This window comes from Boleophthalmus pectinirostris, unplaced genomic scaffold (assembly GCF_026225935.1).
Source record: "Boleophthalmus pectinirostris isolate CB_2022bp ecotype Guang Dong unplaced genomic scaffold, ASM2622593v1 HiC_scaffold_3, whole genome shotgun sequence".
Classification (NCBI taxonomy): Eukaryota; Metazoa; Chordata; class Actinopteri; order Gobiiformes; family Gobiidae; genus Boleophthalmus; species Boleophthalmus pectinirostris.
This window is the reverse complement of record NW_026571299.1, coordinates 33,456,124-33,474,562: the sequence shown is the minus strand read 5'-3', so window position 1 is coordinate 33,474,562 and position 18,439 is coordinate 33,456,124. Positions and strand designations below refer to the sequence as shown.

Below are 18,439 nucleotides of genomic sequence, written 5' to 3'. Positions count from 1 at the left end.
AGAACAAAAACTAGAAATATATATGTGACCATTTTAGATCCAACAATTTGTCATTTCTATATTATGTATAGCTCAAAAAGTGCCATCAAAACTTTACCATTTAATTTAGAAAGTTTTACTTCATAAAACTGATCACATGCTAGAAGAATGATGTATTTGGCAACAGTAATGAAAGTGCAGTTTCAAAGGCTGCAGTTACATGCACACACCAAATCAGATTATTATCAGATTTTATTCACATCAGATTCTGTAGTTTGCATGTCTGAGGTCCAGAAAAATCTGATAATCAGATTTTGGTGTGCATATGAATATAGCCACTGTTGTTTAGTCATGCATGGTGCACAGTCGTGATGTTTCTTCTCAAAATAATCATAACACTAAAATTTTAGCCTGTGACATCCCTACAAGTGTTGCAATAATTACACAGCATCTGCATTAGTTTCTTTAATATTTTAATATTAAAAACATGTTATTTACATAAGTTACAGGAAAAAAAAAAAACATTGTTATGAACAAATCACACCCTGTAGTAGACTATATATACCTAGTTTCTAGTTTTCACCAATACAGTTAGTTACTATGACAGAATTCATTCATGGCATTATTTTACTGATGTCAAGACATTTGTATATAGTCACGTCACTATATTAGGACAAGATTAAGAACCTTATTAAGTAACACAATTGCTTCACAACCATCCATTGAAAATAACACAACTTCTGAGGACAAGGCACGGTGCATTTTACATCTATTTGTAAACCAAAACCACAGCATATTAAATCTATACAAAAAGGCTTTATTGAATACATAGCCTATAGCTTGCAGTGGGAATAGCTTTACAGTTAGCTTCTTGCTCTGGGCAGTATTTCTCTGTTGATCCATTGTGCGTACATACTGTTGGAAGTTGGCAGATTTTTATTTTTTACAATGAGGACGTTGTAGAGTCCACCACCTCTCGACCATTGCACACTGCTGGAACGTAGTTGGATGCAGAACCTAAGATAAATAAAAACATACATTTTAATAGGATGAACTTGAACAAATAATACAAGAGAAAAGCAGTGACATTGTAATGTGTTAATTGGTGTCAAAATATCAGATGCTTGGGGTTTGTTGGAGTTATGTGAAAGGGATAGGACATAATAGTTTCAAAGGGCTATTTATAATTTGAACAAACTGCATTATTTTGGGGGCAGTTTGCAAAGAATTACTATGAAAACAATGAGCAAGAGAATAAATAAAACCAGAGCCACTGCTGCTGTATTGGTCTAGGTTTGTAGCACAAAAAAGACTGTGCCAGGTTTAATGTTGCGAGATTGTGAGATTGATTCCTGTCGGCAATGCTGCAAACAGGGGCATAGGAGTTAGGAAGGATGTGAAACCTCTTGAATGACCCTGCATAAACTCCTCTTGAAAGGATTTTGAATGATCAGCTTTCAATGAGAAAAAGATGTAGCATGTTTTTTATACGTGTTCTACAGGATCCTATTAGCTTTCATCTTAAAGAGCCCTATGGGTGCAACTTGTTTTTATTACATGTAACATGTGACAATTACCCCAATGTGGGGAGCTCATTCTGCTTTCTGATGGCCTTGAAAAGCTAAACAAAATCCAAGTGAACATCTTATACATGTTCAGTATTTTTGTTGTGAAAATAATTATCAAATAATTAGCATTACAAATGTTCTTAATGTTATGTTCTTGTCTCAGATCATAACATAAGTGCTGTGTTTATTTTGTTTTCTTGTTTAATACAATCCCTACATCCCCCACTTCCTTAAGGTGGGCACTATAATGTCAGTCTCCTTTCCGCAATACTTGCATTGCATGGCCAGTAAAAATGGGATAACCCAATAATTATCTGGTTTTGGTGTTTGTTTATATGCACAAAATAAATCTGATCTAAAGCACCTGGTGACATCACTGTGTCTGTTAATCAATGGATTTTTTGAATAAAAAATCCAATAAAATAACTCTTTAGAGGCACATTGTGTAATTTTTCTAGTGGAGGGTTCGTCAAATGCTTTTCTTAGTGAAGACTGCTTTGTCTGGAATGTTTCACAGTATGGCATTAATCCTTTCTATCATGGAGCTTAAACCACAAGTCACAAGTCAGATCTTTGGAGAGGCAGCCCCACTCACAGCCAGAATCCTTGTTTTTATAGGTATTTTTGAGCTATACATCTGTAATTTAATAGACCTCCAACCAAAAAGATACATAGTGCACCTTTAAACATTTAACATTTTCTCATTCATTTTTTACTTTACCAGATTAGTTTGTCCTTTTTTATGACTAAATCCCTTGATTCAAATGAATTGCCTGGCTCTGGCAGGTAAACATAGCCACTGTTTAACCACTGTTATTAGCTGAGACTTGAGAGAGATACATTTCTTGTTTCTTGTGGTTTCAGGGGGACCGTTTGTGTTGTCATAACATGTGTGAAGGCAGCTCTGACCTTTGGAGTAGCTGGAGCTGGGGGCAGAGGCGGTGCCACTGAAGCGGTTGGTGGTCACTCTGTGTGTGACCACATTCTTCTGTGGCTGGAACAGGATGATGTGGAGTTTGGGAGCGAAGAGGCAACCCAGCACTACAGACCCGCTCAGGCTCACTGAGATGCACATGGTCGTGGTCTGAACCTGGGAGACAATGGAAGAAGGTACAATCAATATCACTGGTACTGTCAGTACACTGTCATTTCATCCTGTACGCTCAGGGTAATTCTGAGATTTTTAGGTTTGATTAGTTGTATAGCTCAGTGGAAAGGGGGAAATGGATTTTGCCTCCTATAAATCTAATAAATGCTGAAAGTTCTGCAAAAAGTGTGGAAAAAGTATTCAGGAACAAGATCGCATGATTAACTACATTTTATTAAAAGCTTTAGAGTTCTAAGGGGATGTTTTGCTAAATAGTTTGTTCCCATTTTAAAAGCTAAAGCAGTGGGGACACAAAGCAAAGCGTACATTAGAATATAATCATCAGGTGGTTGTGGGGATGGCCACTGGACAATAAAAACAAGGAAAATACTGTGATTCAGAATCCCTTTTATGTGAGATCTAGAACCTTCTTATAGTGTACAATTGATTTGCAAAGGGGCAGATGATTTTTGAAAGATCTCAATTAGAAAAAAGTGGAGAACATGCAAAAACACACAGAAAAGCCCTGCAGCACCCATGAGTGGAGTCCAAGATCTTCTTGTTGTAAGGTTGAAGCTACTAACCACTGCACCATTGTGCCACCTATTTTTATATTCTACATTAAGCCCTACACCACATAGGGCTGTCCAAAGTTTCAGGCATTATTTTTTTCAAAATTCCAATCAGTGTCTAAACCCTATCCAGAAATTTACAGATTGTTGTAACCAGAAGGGATGATATTGCTCCCAAATGGTCCTGTGCGATATTTTTTATTGCCATAAAAGTTTTAAGATTTGTCATTTTTATCTCTGTTAGTACATGCTGTGCATGAATATAAATGTTTTCTTTCTGTGTTTTGGGACTGAGTTTGGACTCTGAGGATGTCTACATATCATTTCATTCTGTTACAATGTTCCAACTTCACTGTAAAAATAAAATACTCAGAAGATACTTTACATGTACTTTATGGAGGGCTCTTCTACCATCATCTCGCTCAAAGCACTACTCCAAGGCATGCACAATCACATATTCATACTCCAAAGTAAAGTGACTCTGGAACCGAGGAGCATAATGTGTTTTGCCCAAGGAAACAACAACAATATGAATTTCTAGAATCGGGCTTAGAACCACCATTTATGTGATTCTGAACAGATTGACCCTACCCCCAAAGTAAAAGCCTGATTTCCATGATACACAATCTAGCCGTAATGTTAACAAGTAGCATACAATTGACATTTACGGCTTGGTTTGCATGAGAATTTGAAAGTATGTAAGCCTGTCACATACTGTTACTGTACCGATAATGCAATACCACCACTGTATCCTGCAGCTAAGAGTGCTTTTTTCCAGTGGCTCCTTCTTGCACTCCTTACACTTAAATCCCCACATCTAATCTCCATTTCCTATTAAGTCTCTTAGTAATTCTAATGTGCTTTTATGTGTGCATGCCAAATGAGCAAAGTTAGTGATATGGTGCATCGCAGCTGGTCCTCCTGCTACATCGGCCCTTTAGTTAGTCATATTTCAGTGGCTAATGTGAGCTGACTGCTAGGGTCATCTTCCACTCCCCACCCCACTGGTCACCCCTGCAGTCCAGGAACTTCTATTTGCAGAGCCCCAGCGTGAAGCGAAATCCCGACTAAAGCTGCAGCATTACAACAACACAGCAGTTATATGAGAAGTCACTGGCTCTTTGAACTTTACAGACTTGGAAAACAGATGAGTGGAAAAAACAACAGTTGGGTTGAATTGTGTGTGGTATGTGCTTGGCCACTCCTGTTTGTGCTGTTTGTCTTAAATGTGGATTGCCTAATACTATTCATTTGGGAGTGATGATTTGGGAAAGCAGCTAGAGGAGGGTCACTTGCTCCCAAGCACTGAAATTAAAGGGCCCATATTATGCTATTATCTGATCTATGTTATAACACACAAATCCTGCATATTTAAGCTGGGTTCTTCTCTCAACACTGTGATGTCATATGGTAGTACAAGAAGTGTTCCATTTTGATTTTAAACTCCATATACCTTTACTAGAATAATTTGGATAATTTTAGCCCTGGATTTGCCTTGCCTGACCAGCCAGAACCTCTTACATCCTGCCATTGAATGTAGAATGTAAACACAGCTTTGTAAAGTATTAAAAAAATATGTATGGTCTTGGCTGGGCAGGCAAGGAATTGTCTATCTCTATGATCTAAAGGTAAAAGGTAGTTGAAAACTACTACTACGTGACATCAAAGGGTGGAACAGACCATTTTGAGCTTTGAAGATGTAGACAGACTAAATCAGGAGTGTCAAACATAAGACCCAGGGGCCAGATCCTGCCCTCCAAGACCAGCTGATTTTCTACTAAAATATTTTAATAATATTTTCTATTAAAATATTAGTAATTAATTGGCCGCTTAGCATATCAGCGTCTCCAGCGCCTCTGTGCAGGGCCCCCCCTTCCAGAGCAGTACAAATGAAGACTTGCCTCAGTCCAAACGCTCTTAAAGGACGATCGTTTTGACTGTTGACTGTGACACCCTCATCAGCAAAATGTCCAAAATGAGAAAAGTGGACACCGAGTACAGGATTTTCCAAGAAAACAGAACTTATTCCTGTTTGCAAGTTCATGTTAAAACATTGTGTTGAAATTGCTTTTTTCTTAAAGTTTCAGGTTGTTCATAATATTATAATATTTTCTAAAAGAAAGAGTTCATCAATTTAAAAAAAAAAAAATTTCTGTAATAGATTTGCATTTCTCTGCACAAATACTTGAACTTATTGCTATTTTTGGGAAGTTTTCTGATTCGGCCCCTTTGGGATCAAAGTAGGTTGGATAGGGGCCCCGGACCAAAATGAGTTTGACACCCCTGGACTAAATTATAAAGGGTTACTCAAACATGTGTAGATGAAACAAAACATAACTCCAGGTATTTTGTAACATGGCTTAAAGCTCACATGAGTCAATTACCTCTTCACCTTTAAGTAAGCTTATGCTTTCATATTTAACTTCAAGGATAAGTTTGATATTGTTTTGAGAGACTTTTTATTCATATGTGGGGTACAGCGCTTGGCCTCTCCTGTTTGTTTTTCCTATCGAGCTTTTTGAGTTTTGATTTCTGCCAACAGCTATACTTGATATAAAACCATAAATATTGTAAAATAAATCTAATCCAACTGTTAAAAAGCTGCAGTATGACAATTTCTGGACCAGTATCATCCAGTCAGTAGTTACATTGTTTTTTTTAGGTTCAGCCACGAGATCATGTGAGTCAGCATTTTTTTTCTGGATTGGAGCTAATACCCAATACCAGTATTGGTATCAGAGCATCTTTACACTATCCAGACAGGACCTTCAAAAGTTTTGGTGGATAGGTCACTGAAACACTTGTGGTCCCAATAATGATCCCACTACCAAACAAGTTAACGAGATCAAAATGTAAATTGTATTGCCATCTAATCAGTGTTATAATCTTTTAGTTGCCAACAGAAATGATTACATAGAGATGACTTAATAAGGGATAACAAATTTGGCTGTCTACTTTCTGTGCTAGATAGATGGTGACATTTTGAAAGTAAACAAATTCCTTGTCTCTTCTTATATGTTCGTCGTAAATCGTTTGTCTCTTTGTTAACAGGTTAATTCTGCTGTTTAGAGACACCATTTGACATGAAAGTCAGAGCAGTGTTATGACAGTACAACTCCTCCATGCTCTTGAACCGTGTCTCTGTTGAAATCTCCTCATTACCACCAGTCCCAACATAGAGGCAGACGCTGAATGTCCGCCCAAGGCACCTCTCTCATAATTTACATGCTTTGTCAGCTGTGTAGCATTTGTTTGGTCTTATTTGTCTTACATAGCACACGGTGGATTAGAGATTAGTTCCCCCAGCTATACGTTTTCATAAGAAAATGAAATGTAAATTATAGTTTCTCTTATCAACATAGCTGGGGGGTGTGCATATTCATATAGTGGTTAATTCAGGTGTACTGTTAAGTGCAGCCAAGTCGATTCGCGTAAGTGTTGCAATTGCAATTTACATGCTTTATATCTTCAAATAGAGAGTTTGCCATTTTTCTTGTTAAATTAACTCCTTGAACCCTTCTCTAAATCAATTATACCACTTGTGTTATACCTTTTGTGTTTCGACTTGGTGGGACCATGAGACCTATATGCATTAGGACCCATTTTACTGAAGATTGGTTGTATGTTTGTCTTTTTTTTTACTAAATATGGTCAAATATGTTTAAAACAGATCATTACTTACTGGTTTGATTTTTTTTAAACAGAAGAAATAGGTGAAGAGCAGGTGATGGTTGGAGGGTTTTGAATAATGTATGTTGATTTGAATGAAATCAACACTTCTGCTTATGGTGACAAACTATGTCAGTAATCTATTAATAATGAACCAGCTTCCTGTCATTAATTATTCCCTCTGCATATATTTAAGTCTGGTCTTTGTTCCTGTCTTTGCATAACATAATAAAGCGGGTTGCAATTTTAAGAGAAATGTGGCGATCTAATCAAATGGAATTTGAAAGTAAGACACTGATTTAAAAATGACTTTTTTCAACTGTGTCAACACTATTTTCCCAAGGACAAAATAAGACATTCATTTGTTCATTTAATTTTGTCTGTGTCCTTTAAGGGGCTTTAAAGGTGCATTACGTAACCTTTCATACTTGTTTTCATAGAGATGTTTTACTTTGCCTGAAATGTTCCACAGTATGGCATTAAACTTGTCTATCACCAATAGTGCATGTTTTCTAAGGTATTTTGATCAGTAAAAATATATATATATATATTTAAGGAGGAATGTGCCAGGCAAAGCAATAACATCTCTATGGAGACAAGCAGCTGGTGGACATTTGACCAGAAAAATTACATTGTGCACTAGCTGCAGTCCATCCGGGCAACCATTTACTGAGGAGAAGGAGTGCTGACTGCCACTTTAGACAATACTGGGAGTCCCTTGACAGTGTTACTAAGCTTTGCTCGTTTGTGACTCAGGCATCTATCAGCAACACACAAATATACTTTTTTTGTTCAAAAGAGAAATTTGTCATTGAAAGTCCTAAAGATCAGCTGAGTAATTACAGACAATACACAGCACATAATAAACTAGTCATCCTTTGGTTTGTGTCAAAAAGCTATGGGCAGTGGGATGATAGAGACAACTGCACCTACTGACATTTTTTCGGGGCTGTTCTGTTTTATAAAGCCTTGTACAGTCGTGTAAATGCATTAGATGTTTTGATGAAAAACATAGGTGGGTATCAGTTACATTTACTTGTGTTTCTTTTTCATAAAATTTCATAAAAATCAAGCCTTTACAGTTTTGTAATAATTAAATACATTTTACAGTGTACAGTAATCTTACTTAAGTAAATATTTTGGTTATTCTTCCCCTGTGAGTAAGTCTGCAAGTGATGAAAGTTTTATGTTGATAATACAAAATTGTTGAAATATTTGTGTTTCTTGCACCCCTCCTTCATAAACAATTGAGTTTTTCTCACTTTTGTGGTATAATCCTTGTATATCAGGTTTTGTCCTTCAAATTACATACATTTGACATTATAAATGAGACAGTTACTCTTTCTTGAGTAGTAGTTTTTTCAGGTACTTTTTAGCTTTCACTTGAGTGGTTTCCTAGACCACTGCTTTGTGCTTTTATTTGAGTAATTAATATTATTTTGAAGTAACATTATTCATATTTGAGTACAATTTAGTCTGATGAATAGAGAAAACCAGAGTAGCATGCAAACAGACTCACCCTGTAGTCACTGGCGGTCACATAGAAGATGGGCTGAAAGGCGAGCCAGATGATGCATGTTGTGTACATGGTGAACCCAATGAACTTTGCCTCGTTAAAGTTCTCAGGGCACTTTCTGGTCTTGAACGCATAGACGGTGCAGAGGATGATCAGAACGCAGTTATAGGTTAGTGATATTAGCATGCTAGAGTCCCTGCTGTTGCACTTTAGCGTCACTACGTTCCTCCGTTCAGGGCTAACTTCTTTTCTCACCCCAGGCACCTCCACCAAGAGCCAAACGATCGCTACTAGCAACTGGCAAGAAATCAGTGCCCCACAAATCGCCACTTGGGACGCTGGACTTATGAATCTTGGCCTTTGAGCTCCGTCTTTTACCCCGCTGAAGATTCGGGCGATACGGTTAGTTTTGGTGAGTAGAGCAGAGTAACACACAGCAAAGGAGGTGCCAAGACCCAGTCGACGCAGAGTGCACACTGTGGTGGAGGGCTTGGTAATGTAGATAAAAGTCATGCTGTAGCACATCAAAACACCAAGCAGTAAGATATAAGACAATTCACGCCCGCTTGCTTTGACTACAGGGGTCTCGTTGTTTTTGAAGAAGACCCCTATGACCGACAGGGTGCACAGGATGCCCAGGCAGGAAATGGTGACTGGCCCAATAGCCCATGCATCCTCCCAGCGGATGTACTCCTCTGGTAAGTCATAGCAACCTGTTAGATTCTCCAAAGGCCACTGTCCAAAGCTACAGTCGGCACAGGTAAACTCGTCTTGGAGATATTGGTATGGCTGGCAGGGTATGCAGATCCAACAGCAGACATCTCCTGGTTGCATGCTTTTGATTTCGTTTTTCCTACAGGGGTCGCTGCACTGGGAAGTGGGGGGCCCTAAACCACGCCAAGGCACAAGTGCTGTGTTTAGGGTCAGGATTTGGTCCCAGTAGCCCACCTTCTTATAGGTGAATTTGCCCTCTTCTTTGTGGTAGTGGAAGATGTTGTAGCGACTGATACTGTCGCCCATAGAGTCGAACCGGACCATGCTGTCGGTGTCTGGAGGTCTGAAGGGAGCTGCAAATCAATATCGCAAAAGTAGTTTAATTATACTCAAAGAGCAAATATTATCAGCAAATACTCTGACAGTGAAGACATTAGGTATCAGTTAGATGAAACACAGTGCTATACTGACCCTCAAACTTGGTCTTGAGGATGAACTCCTTGTAGAACCTCCTTCCGTTGCCTGGCTTCATGGCGTCACAGACCATGGACGTGTTGGAGCACACGGCTTGCCTCATGTTGTGCAGAGCGTAGGCCATGGCGTACACAGCGTTCACCACAAACATGATTTTGGACTCTTGCTCAAATGTCCCATCCCGGAGGCTGTGCTCGCTGCAGCCCGCCTGCTGCAGGCTGCAGTCAAAGTGGTTCTCCCAGAACTCTCTGAACCAGGGGTTCCTGGTGTTCGTGTAGGGGTTGAGTTTTGTGAAATAGTCTGTGAACTCTCTGATCTGATAAGAGGCCAGCTCTAAGGTGAAGGCTCCATCTGCCGCAGCCTCACTGCCGCGCACCACACTCTCCTGGGCCCCCCAGCCGTCACTGGCCACCCAGGAGAAGCTCACGTTCATACGGGCAGCAGCTGCTAACAACTCCCGGGCGTCCTCACTGCGTGTGAACAGGATGACCACTTTAGCGTTGGACTTTTGCTGCAGAGTGCGGATGACAATCTCGTAGCCCTGTCTGTTCATGGAGCGACTCACTTTAGCTGATGTGGCGATGCAGATCTGCTTGGCTCGAGCCTCCTGGTGAAATGCATCGATCCCCGTCTCACCATAGTCGCCCTCAGAAGCCACGGTGGACACGTAGGTCCAGTTGAAGTAGCGCAGGATCTCGGCCATGGCCTTGGCCTGGTAAAAGTCCGGGGGCACAGTGCGGGCAAAGTAATCGTAACGAGACTTATCACTGAGTTTGGCACTGGTAGAGGCATAACTGATCTGAGGGATCTGGAAGAGCCGCAGTAGGTTGGCCACCTGCATAAACACAAACACAGATATGGCCAGTTCAAGTAAAGTATGAGAAGGAGCTTTGGATGATACAAGATGAAAACCAGTAAATGTAATGTTTGGTCAAATAAGAACTCGCTCCAATTCTCTTACACCTATCTTTGGTTCATTTATTGTTCATATTGATCATTTTGGCAGCTTGCTTTGACGGCTTACTTTTAAGATCTATATTTGTCTTTTTATGTTAGAAAGTTCTATGCCATTACAAAAGGAAACCTCTGAAACTCTGAGGTTTTGAAACTTTCACAATGTGTGGACCTGTCTCAGTTGAATGATTACACTTCCCAAATATCCCCAATCAGAACTTATTTCTTCACCCGACTCATCAAAAAGTACAAAATTCACCAATAATTTAGTCTGTATAGCAATTGTAGTCAGTTTCCAATTTGGTTCTAATTTGATTTTTTCTTAAAATAATTAATTTGCTTCTGTTTGGGATCATGAAGCCAATACTTGCTGCTTTGTATGTGGGGAGAGATTAATTTTGGGCTGTTATTGGTAATAGCCTTTGGCTTATTCAAGTTTGAAGTCCAGTTCACCCCAATAAAGTCATTACAGTCATTCTTTCTTACTTGGGCACAGGCTGTGAACTACATTATAATCTTAAGATCGACACCATCTTTATTTTAGTGAAATCATTCTGACAGACTCATAAAATGAAGCCCTAGAAATTATTTTCCCACAGTAGGTCATGGGAGTTTCTCTGGAGACACTGATTAGAGAATACCTAAGAGTTTTAATGATCGTCTCCTCTTAGCTCCAGTTCATGCCTGCAGCTCTCCTAAACAATACTGTCCCTATGGATCTGACTGGAACCTTACACTTTCCGTGATGTGCACTGCTCAGTCACCACAGCCGTTTAAATACAGATATTTTTCAGATCCAAGCCCATCTACTGCATAGAGTTGGGGGAACTGTACATTATATAGGTTATATAGGCTGTTAAGAAGCAGATTAGTAGTAATTTACTAAAATTAGTGAGTACAGTGGTATATCTTTTATAAGTAACACTGAATTGAGAAGTACTTTGGCCACAGCTTTTAAATAATTGATAATAATGCATCAGTCTTCTTAATATAGTTTCACAACTTTCACACATTTTCTTTCACTCGTAATATGAAGTCTATAAGAATAACCGCCCTGGGGCAGACTGACACAAATGTGACTTACAGCCAATAGGATACCAGCCATCACACAGTCACGCATATGCATTCAAACAAGTCTGGTGAAGTGTTTTGCCCAAGGACACAGCAAAAGTATGAAATTGACTTGAGTAGAATTAAAACAATCAACCCTCATGTTAATAGGCAACTGATTTACCACCTGAGCCACTTTTGCTTCATTTCAGAAGTTTTAATCTTTTCCCTAGTTTTAAAAGCAACACATTCTATTGTTGTTTTCTTATAACATTCCTGCATCTCCTCTTGAGTGTTTACCACTCCGTAATAGACTATTCATGATTGCTGATTTTACCCTGCAGTCCCTCATATAAAACCCACTTGTCAACATACATTAGTGAGGAAGTGGACTTGGAGTGTTTTGCCTCAGAATCTGTTGACTTTAACTGCGATGAGGCGAGTGTTTAACCTCCTTTAGCTCAGTCGCCTGCAGACTGGTGCAGGACGGCCCACTCCTTAGGCCAAGTGTGCAGTAAATACCATGTGTGTGATGTACTGTGTGTGGACAAATATATGTAGCTGTAAGCATAAGGACTATAAGGATTACAATGTGAATGTGTGATTTAGTTACAAAAACACTAATCAGGCATTACATTGTAATTGCTGTAAACAGTAGATGATAATGTTGAACAATGTTTACACTTGGAACTGGTGTATGTGGACCTGATGTGCATTTTGGAAATATAGAGCATTAAAATTTACCAGGAAAATGAATCATGCAAAAACAAGTCTCATATGAATTTTAGAACAATATATTACTTTAACTGAAGCATTTGCTCTTTGTTGCTGTTCAAATTGTGATTTGATTGCAATTACAGTTATGCTATGTAACTTTTCTGCTGAGATACTCAACCTGCTAGTCTCTTTGGAGATGTTATTCCATTGCCTCACCCAAGACTGTCCCACATTGTGGCATTAAACTCATCTAACTCCATGGAGAGAAGCAGGTGATGCCATCAGGCCAGGAGAGGTGACACCTCTCACAGGAAGAATAGTTATTTTTTGAGGGGCTTTTTTGCAATAAATGATCTTATACTGTTAAGGCATTGGTAAAAGAATGATATCTCCATGAGAAAAGCAGATGGAAGACATCTCCTCCTCCAAAAACCAGAAAAAAGTTACACAACGCACTTTTAATCTTGCAAGCCTGTATGACAAAACTGCAGGTCTTGTGGGGTTTACCCAATCTGCAGTGATCAATTTGAAATGCCTTATATCAAACATTGCCATAAAATCTGAACACCAAAGCAGGTGGCAGTAACGTTACACCTGGTCAGTATAATATAAATGCAAAAAAATCAATACACAATCTACGTTAGCATTTCGGACATGTCTGGCCTAAAGCTAAAAACATTTTTGCAGTGATAAATTGTTGCAGTGTTTGTGGCTATCTCTGTTGAAATCCGAATCCATTGCTATACTACAGTCGTGCTTCAAGTTTGTGATCCTGCTATTCTGAATGCACCAGGTATCGCCGAGTGTTTGGGGACCTCTGGAGGCAGACGGAGCATGATAATGAGGAGGTTCCCTTTTTTATAGCTACAGACAGATGCAGGCACATTTCTCAATCTCTTCTCCTCACAGTATCGCAGTGATGCAATGCAGACACTTGGTTGGTTTGTTTAAGGTTGAACAAGTCATGCAGAGAAAGTATGACAAATTTTGTATTATAATTAAGAAACACTGTCATCATGTACAGATTTCAACAACATCAAAACAAGGAGATGCTAATTTGTAGTACAGAGAAGAGAGAGAAAGAAAGAAAGTATTTGTGTTATGAACAAATTGGTGCAGAGAAGGAGTGAAGTTGGAGCGAGAAAGCAATTATAAATATTACCTAAACTGTGAAAGAGAAAGTAGAAGTTAGTCATCAATGGTGCAAAAGTATAGAGAGACTGTACTGTCACAGATTTTAAATTAACAGTGCCAACTAAGATCTAAGCAGGTACAAACCACAAAAATACACTAAATAAATGACAACACTATGCTATTCTTCTTGATTTATATTAATTAATTTTCCATGTCCAAAATACCTTCTTTTTTTTTTTTGTCAATGGGCAATACTTAATAATAATAATTTTCGCCCTCTTACTTCTTTCTGAAATCATCTCTAACTGACTTTCTCTTCAAAACATCCAAAGAAGATGCCCCTGCATATACTCATTCCTAATCTTATTACATAGGGCAGATTCACACATCAGTCCTGGATTGTTACTGGTTTAAGCCCAAAATAGTCCTGATGTAGACTTGGTTTGGTCCTGTCCAGGTTAAATTCCATGTTGAGCTCTAATTTTGATGAGGTACATTTGCAAGTAACTAAACAAACCTTTTTTCAATCACGTTGCTGCCATTTCTTCCCAATCTATGCAAAGTTGACTTTTTGTGAGCTTTTAACCAGTTGTTTTTTTATTTATTTATTCATGGATGTTTGTAGCATCCTGCGTTGTCCTATATTTGAGGCTTGAGTGCTAAGAAAGTTTCTGTTTTCACTTTCCCGCCCACTGCTCTGCATTTACTTGTGATTATTCAGTACAGTCATAGTCCAGGTCATACATCTGCTGCTTGCTATGATGAGACATTAGGTCGGTCTTATCAGTTCTGCAGTTTTGAATAGGAAGACAATGGACACACTTGTATTATTAGGCTGTTGGATTTTTACAATGCACCAAATATATTCTCTTATTGTAGATTATATGCATATTAACTGTACCTAATAAGATCTTCTGTAGGATTTGGAGATGACCATTTGTTTTTCACAGCGGGGTTTGCACTCGTACCAGATGAATGGCCTTGTTAGCAGGTTATCTCCCATAAATCATAGGGATTATCCACCACATTCACAGATAACGTCTTATTTAGTTTCATTATTTATGAGTCTCATTACCAATGGGAGGTTTGTGGCGATGTTCTGTGCTTCTGCAGTGTCCCTTTGATCCACTGTGTCTCCACTGGGAATAACTCCACTCTCAGGGCAACATGTGGCACTCCAGCAAACACTGTAGTTACATAATGGCACATACAAAAAGTACAAAGAAAATAGGAAAAGAATGAAGTGGTTTTGATGCTGCTCAACTTCATAACTGATTCATTTATAGGGTATTTTGTCTGAATAATAAATAACCTGATAGAAGATTAAGATCATGCTTATTATGCAATGTAATACTTCAAAGTACTTCCTATAGCGATCAAGTGTGCATAACCAGAAAGCATACCAATGATATTAATGCTGACTATTGGCTTTGCACAACTAGCTGCTTGTGTTTTTACTTTAGAAGACTTTATTTATAGTATATACTTATAATAATAATTTAGAGCTGCAACTTTTTCCAAAGATTTCTGATTCAGTGTTATAAAAATAAAACCAGGAAATGCTCTTTTTAGTAGATGTGGAGTTATGACAAGCAAGGAGAGCATCATGGTGTTATATAATACTCTTTTTTAAATATATTTTCCATTCAAAGGTACACTGTGTAACTTCTGCTTGTCTTTTTCTTGATATGGCATTGCTTTGCCTGAAATGTTACGTACTACGGCATTAAGTGTATATCTTGCATGTATTCAAATTCACACAAAAATATATTCTTCACACAGATCTGACTTGTAATTGGCTGGTGGCGTCACCTGTTTGACAAGCCAACGGAAGGCCCTCCAACAGAAAAGTTACATGGTTCACCTTTACCCATGTCTGATTTAATCTATGCCAAGAAGTATATCACCCATTCATAGTTAATTTATACGGCTGAACTTGTTTTAATGTATTCTGTTGTTATTTTGTTTAGCATATCTGTTGGCTTTATATGACATGCTGTGCACACACATATGGCCAGAGCACAGGTCATGGAGACATAGCCCTCTCTCCGCTGTGGCCTGTCAGAAATCCTGTGTAACATGTCAGATACGAGACTACAGGCAGCGCATGGACTTTCAAGGGCAAAGTGGACAAACAGCAGAGGAAATGGAGGAGTTGGATGTGTGGCGGATTAGAGCAGCAAGGCCAGAGAGGTGAGTCTGAAAACCTGGTCCTGCCGAGCAAGGACGTATACAGGCCATTTTTCACTGTGGCCTACTTTGAAGACACATCCACTGATCAGCCTGCGATGTGTGGAGGCTTCCATTGAATATAGACCATCAAACATCAAAATGAATCTGAGTATTGTTTAGTTTTTTTAGTGTCAGTGGGTTTGTGAATAAACCACTTAAGAATATTTGAAATTAAAGCAGCATTATGTATCGGTTTGTGTCAAGGGAGATGTTAGTGGTTTGCTTCAAATGTTCAAGAGTATGGAAATAAACTTACCTATCTTGTTCATCATATTTTTATTTGAAAACCTCTTCAAAATCTTGAAAATATGATTCTTAGAGATCTGACCTGTAACTTGATCTTGTGGCACCAACTGCTTGTCTCCATGGAAATGGATGTGTTTCATGCCATACTGTAGACTATTCTAGTCAAAGCAATCTCACATCTCAATGGAAACAGCAGGTGGCAGACCTCCCATCAGAAAAGTTACATAATGCACTTTTAACTTCTGCACCAATAACTGAACTGTTATAAGCGGACATGTAAGAAGTATTATAATTCAGTACATTGCAACTGTTTTCCATTCAAAAGTGAGGCTTATATTTGTTAGTCAACCCATTTCTATTAAAAAAAACATGCTTTTAGGCCTTGTTTAATTGCAGCTTTTTAGTGAAAACCATGACTATTGGACGCAGCAGATTTCCTGTAAATACAGCAGTATCACAAAGCATAATGATTCACGACTCATGCTCCTGTTGTGTTTTACATATAAATCCATCTGTATTTCCCAGAGGAGCTCATCAAACAGAGTCACACAATACATTCAGCTGGTGACGTGGACAGAGGTCCACTCAACCAATGCATTTTACTTTTGATGTAATATTTATCATCTTTCTTTATTGGGACATGTTTTGACAGTAGAGTGAGTCATCATGTGTTTGAGGTGCTTTGACAATGTTGCTCTTATCAAACTTACTCATCTCATATTCTTAAGTTTATGGACTTTTCTGTTCATCTTAGGAACCAAAAGTTCACATATTCACAAACCACTGTTCACTGGTTATAATGTTAGGACTGTTATTTTCATTTTCAATTGAAATCAATAGGAAATGGATCCCAGTGCCTTCATTTTCTGGTTTGCACAACACTCAGGATGCGTTCTCACTCGTCATTACTGTTTGAGACCAGTCCTCATGAGACTTGGTTTGGTCCAACTCTTGGTTAGGTTAAGTTTAGTTTAGTTAGTTTAGCCCTAATTTTTAACGCACCCTTAAAGAGTCATGCTTTAGAGTCCCCAGATTAAATAAAATTACAAATTTTTTGACCAATCTAGTTCTATACCAGCTGTTATTCATGTGTTTCCGGTTTAGTTGACACTTTGAGGATTTTTGATACCCAGAAATTGTCTTTTGGATTACAGTAGCTTGCTAACTGTGAATTGAAAGCAGTTATCAGTAATACTTGTTTAACTACTGATCTATATGTAAAATAGCATATTCTTAGGTTATTGTCCATACATTCACTTCACGCAACTTTCATTCTTGGTAATTGTTAGGTCCAATTTAGAATCAATCTCGTCAATGTCCAACACATAATGAATGATCCCACTGGTGCCGTTGTATGACATGTTTGCATATTGCATGTAACAATGTGAGCTTTGATGTTAGCACCCACAAAAAAGCACAGCATCAAGGCTAAACCATGCTACAGGCTAAGATGAATGAGACATCTATAGAAGCTGCGTTTGAGTGAATTAATTGAGTGTGGAACATTGTGCGTACATGTCCAACTTCACAGCTTCACACACTTCACATGGCATACGTGAAAATTAGTCTTGCAATTCTTTTTTCATATAGCCACAGTAAAATGTACGCAGCATGTAGCCACCCACACAGGTAATCAACGGCTCACCTCTCGGGCAAATATACAATCAGAAATGGACTTACAAAAGGGAACATAATACTCTTTTTTATTTTTTTATTTTTTTTATTGCATAGACATGGTTATCTCCATAGAAACTAATTTTGCATTAGAAATATCAACAGCATGTATTTTTAAAGTTGCCACAAGCTCAAAGAAAAAGAGGACGCTGTAAAGCATGTCTTACTTTCTTAGTTATGTGAAGTGGAGTCTGTAGTCCCTCACAAGTTTCTTCTATGTCTCAGATTTATAAATCATTGACGCAGTCCCCCTTTTTTCAAATTGCACGTTATTCTAAATGGTCCTGTTTTGTTTCACTCATTTTCTCTGCCCAAAAACAACCCCAGCTGTACAGTATTTAACAAAAATTAATTAGCAATTTTCAAACATTTCAAAAATTGTGATTTATGTAGTACATTAATATGAGAAAAGACTGAAATATGAGCTGCAAAACTAATTCCACAACCATTTAAGAACAGAGATCTAAACTACTACAAAACTAAAAGGTAAGCTTTTTAGGTACAGAATGGTTTGTTGTTTACAGTGGACATTCTATTACCTACATAATTTCAGTTTTAGTGAGTTGGTAATTGCATCTATTCAACTTGAGATTTCCATCAACTGCTATATATTGTGCAGCCCTAATGCATAATAAAACACAGGTATACAACTAGCTATACAACTAGCTAATTTGCATGCTTACCTTACTTGTGTATACCAAAAACCAAGAATGTACCCTAACAACTATAACAGCTGCTGGCTCCGAAGGAAAACATTGGAAAAAAAAACTAAACTAACCGCATCTTAAATGCTTTTAACCTTGGATAGCTCATGCTTATGACTGTAGGTGTTCGTTGTTCTGAATTGTTATTT

At 38.3% G+C, this 18,439-nt stretch overlaps 1 protein-coding gene across 1 annotated transcript in view; it reads right to left on the bottom strand.

Annotated features, from left to right (window-relative positions):
* Positions 1-831: 831 nt before the first annotated feature.
* grm2b (glutamate receptor, metabotropic 2b) overlaps positions 832-18,439 on the bottom strand; it is a 34,254-nt gene continuing 16,646 nt past the window's right edge. The window contains exons 3-6 of the mRNA XM_020934236.2: positions 9,577-10,414; positions 8,395-9,458; positions 2,457-2,637; positions 832-996 (exon numbers count right to left, since the gene is read on the bottom strand). Coding sequence (XP_020789895.2) covers positions 923-996; positions 2,457-2,637; positions 8,395-9,458; positions 9,577-10,414 — 2,157 coding nt within the window. The 3' untranslated portion in view covers positions 832-922. The remainder of the gene's footprint in view (positions 997-2,456; positions 2,638-8,394; positions 9,459-9,576; positions 10,415-18,439) is intronic.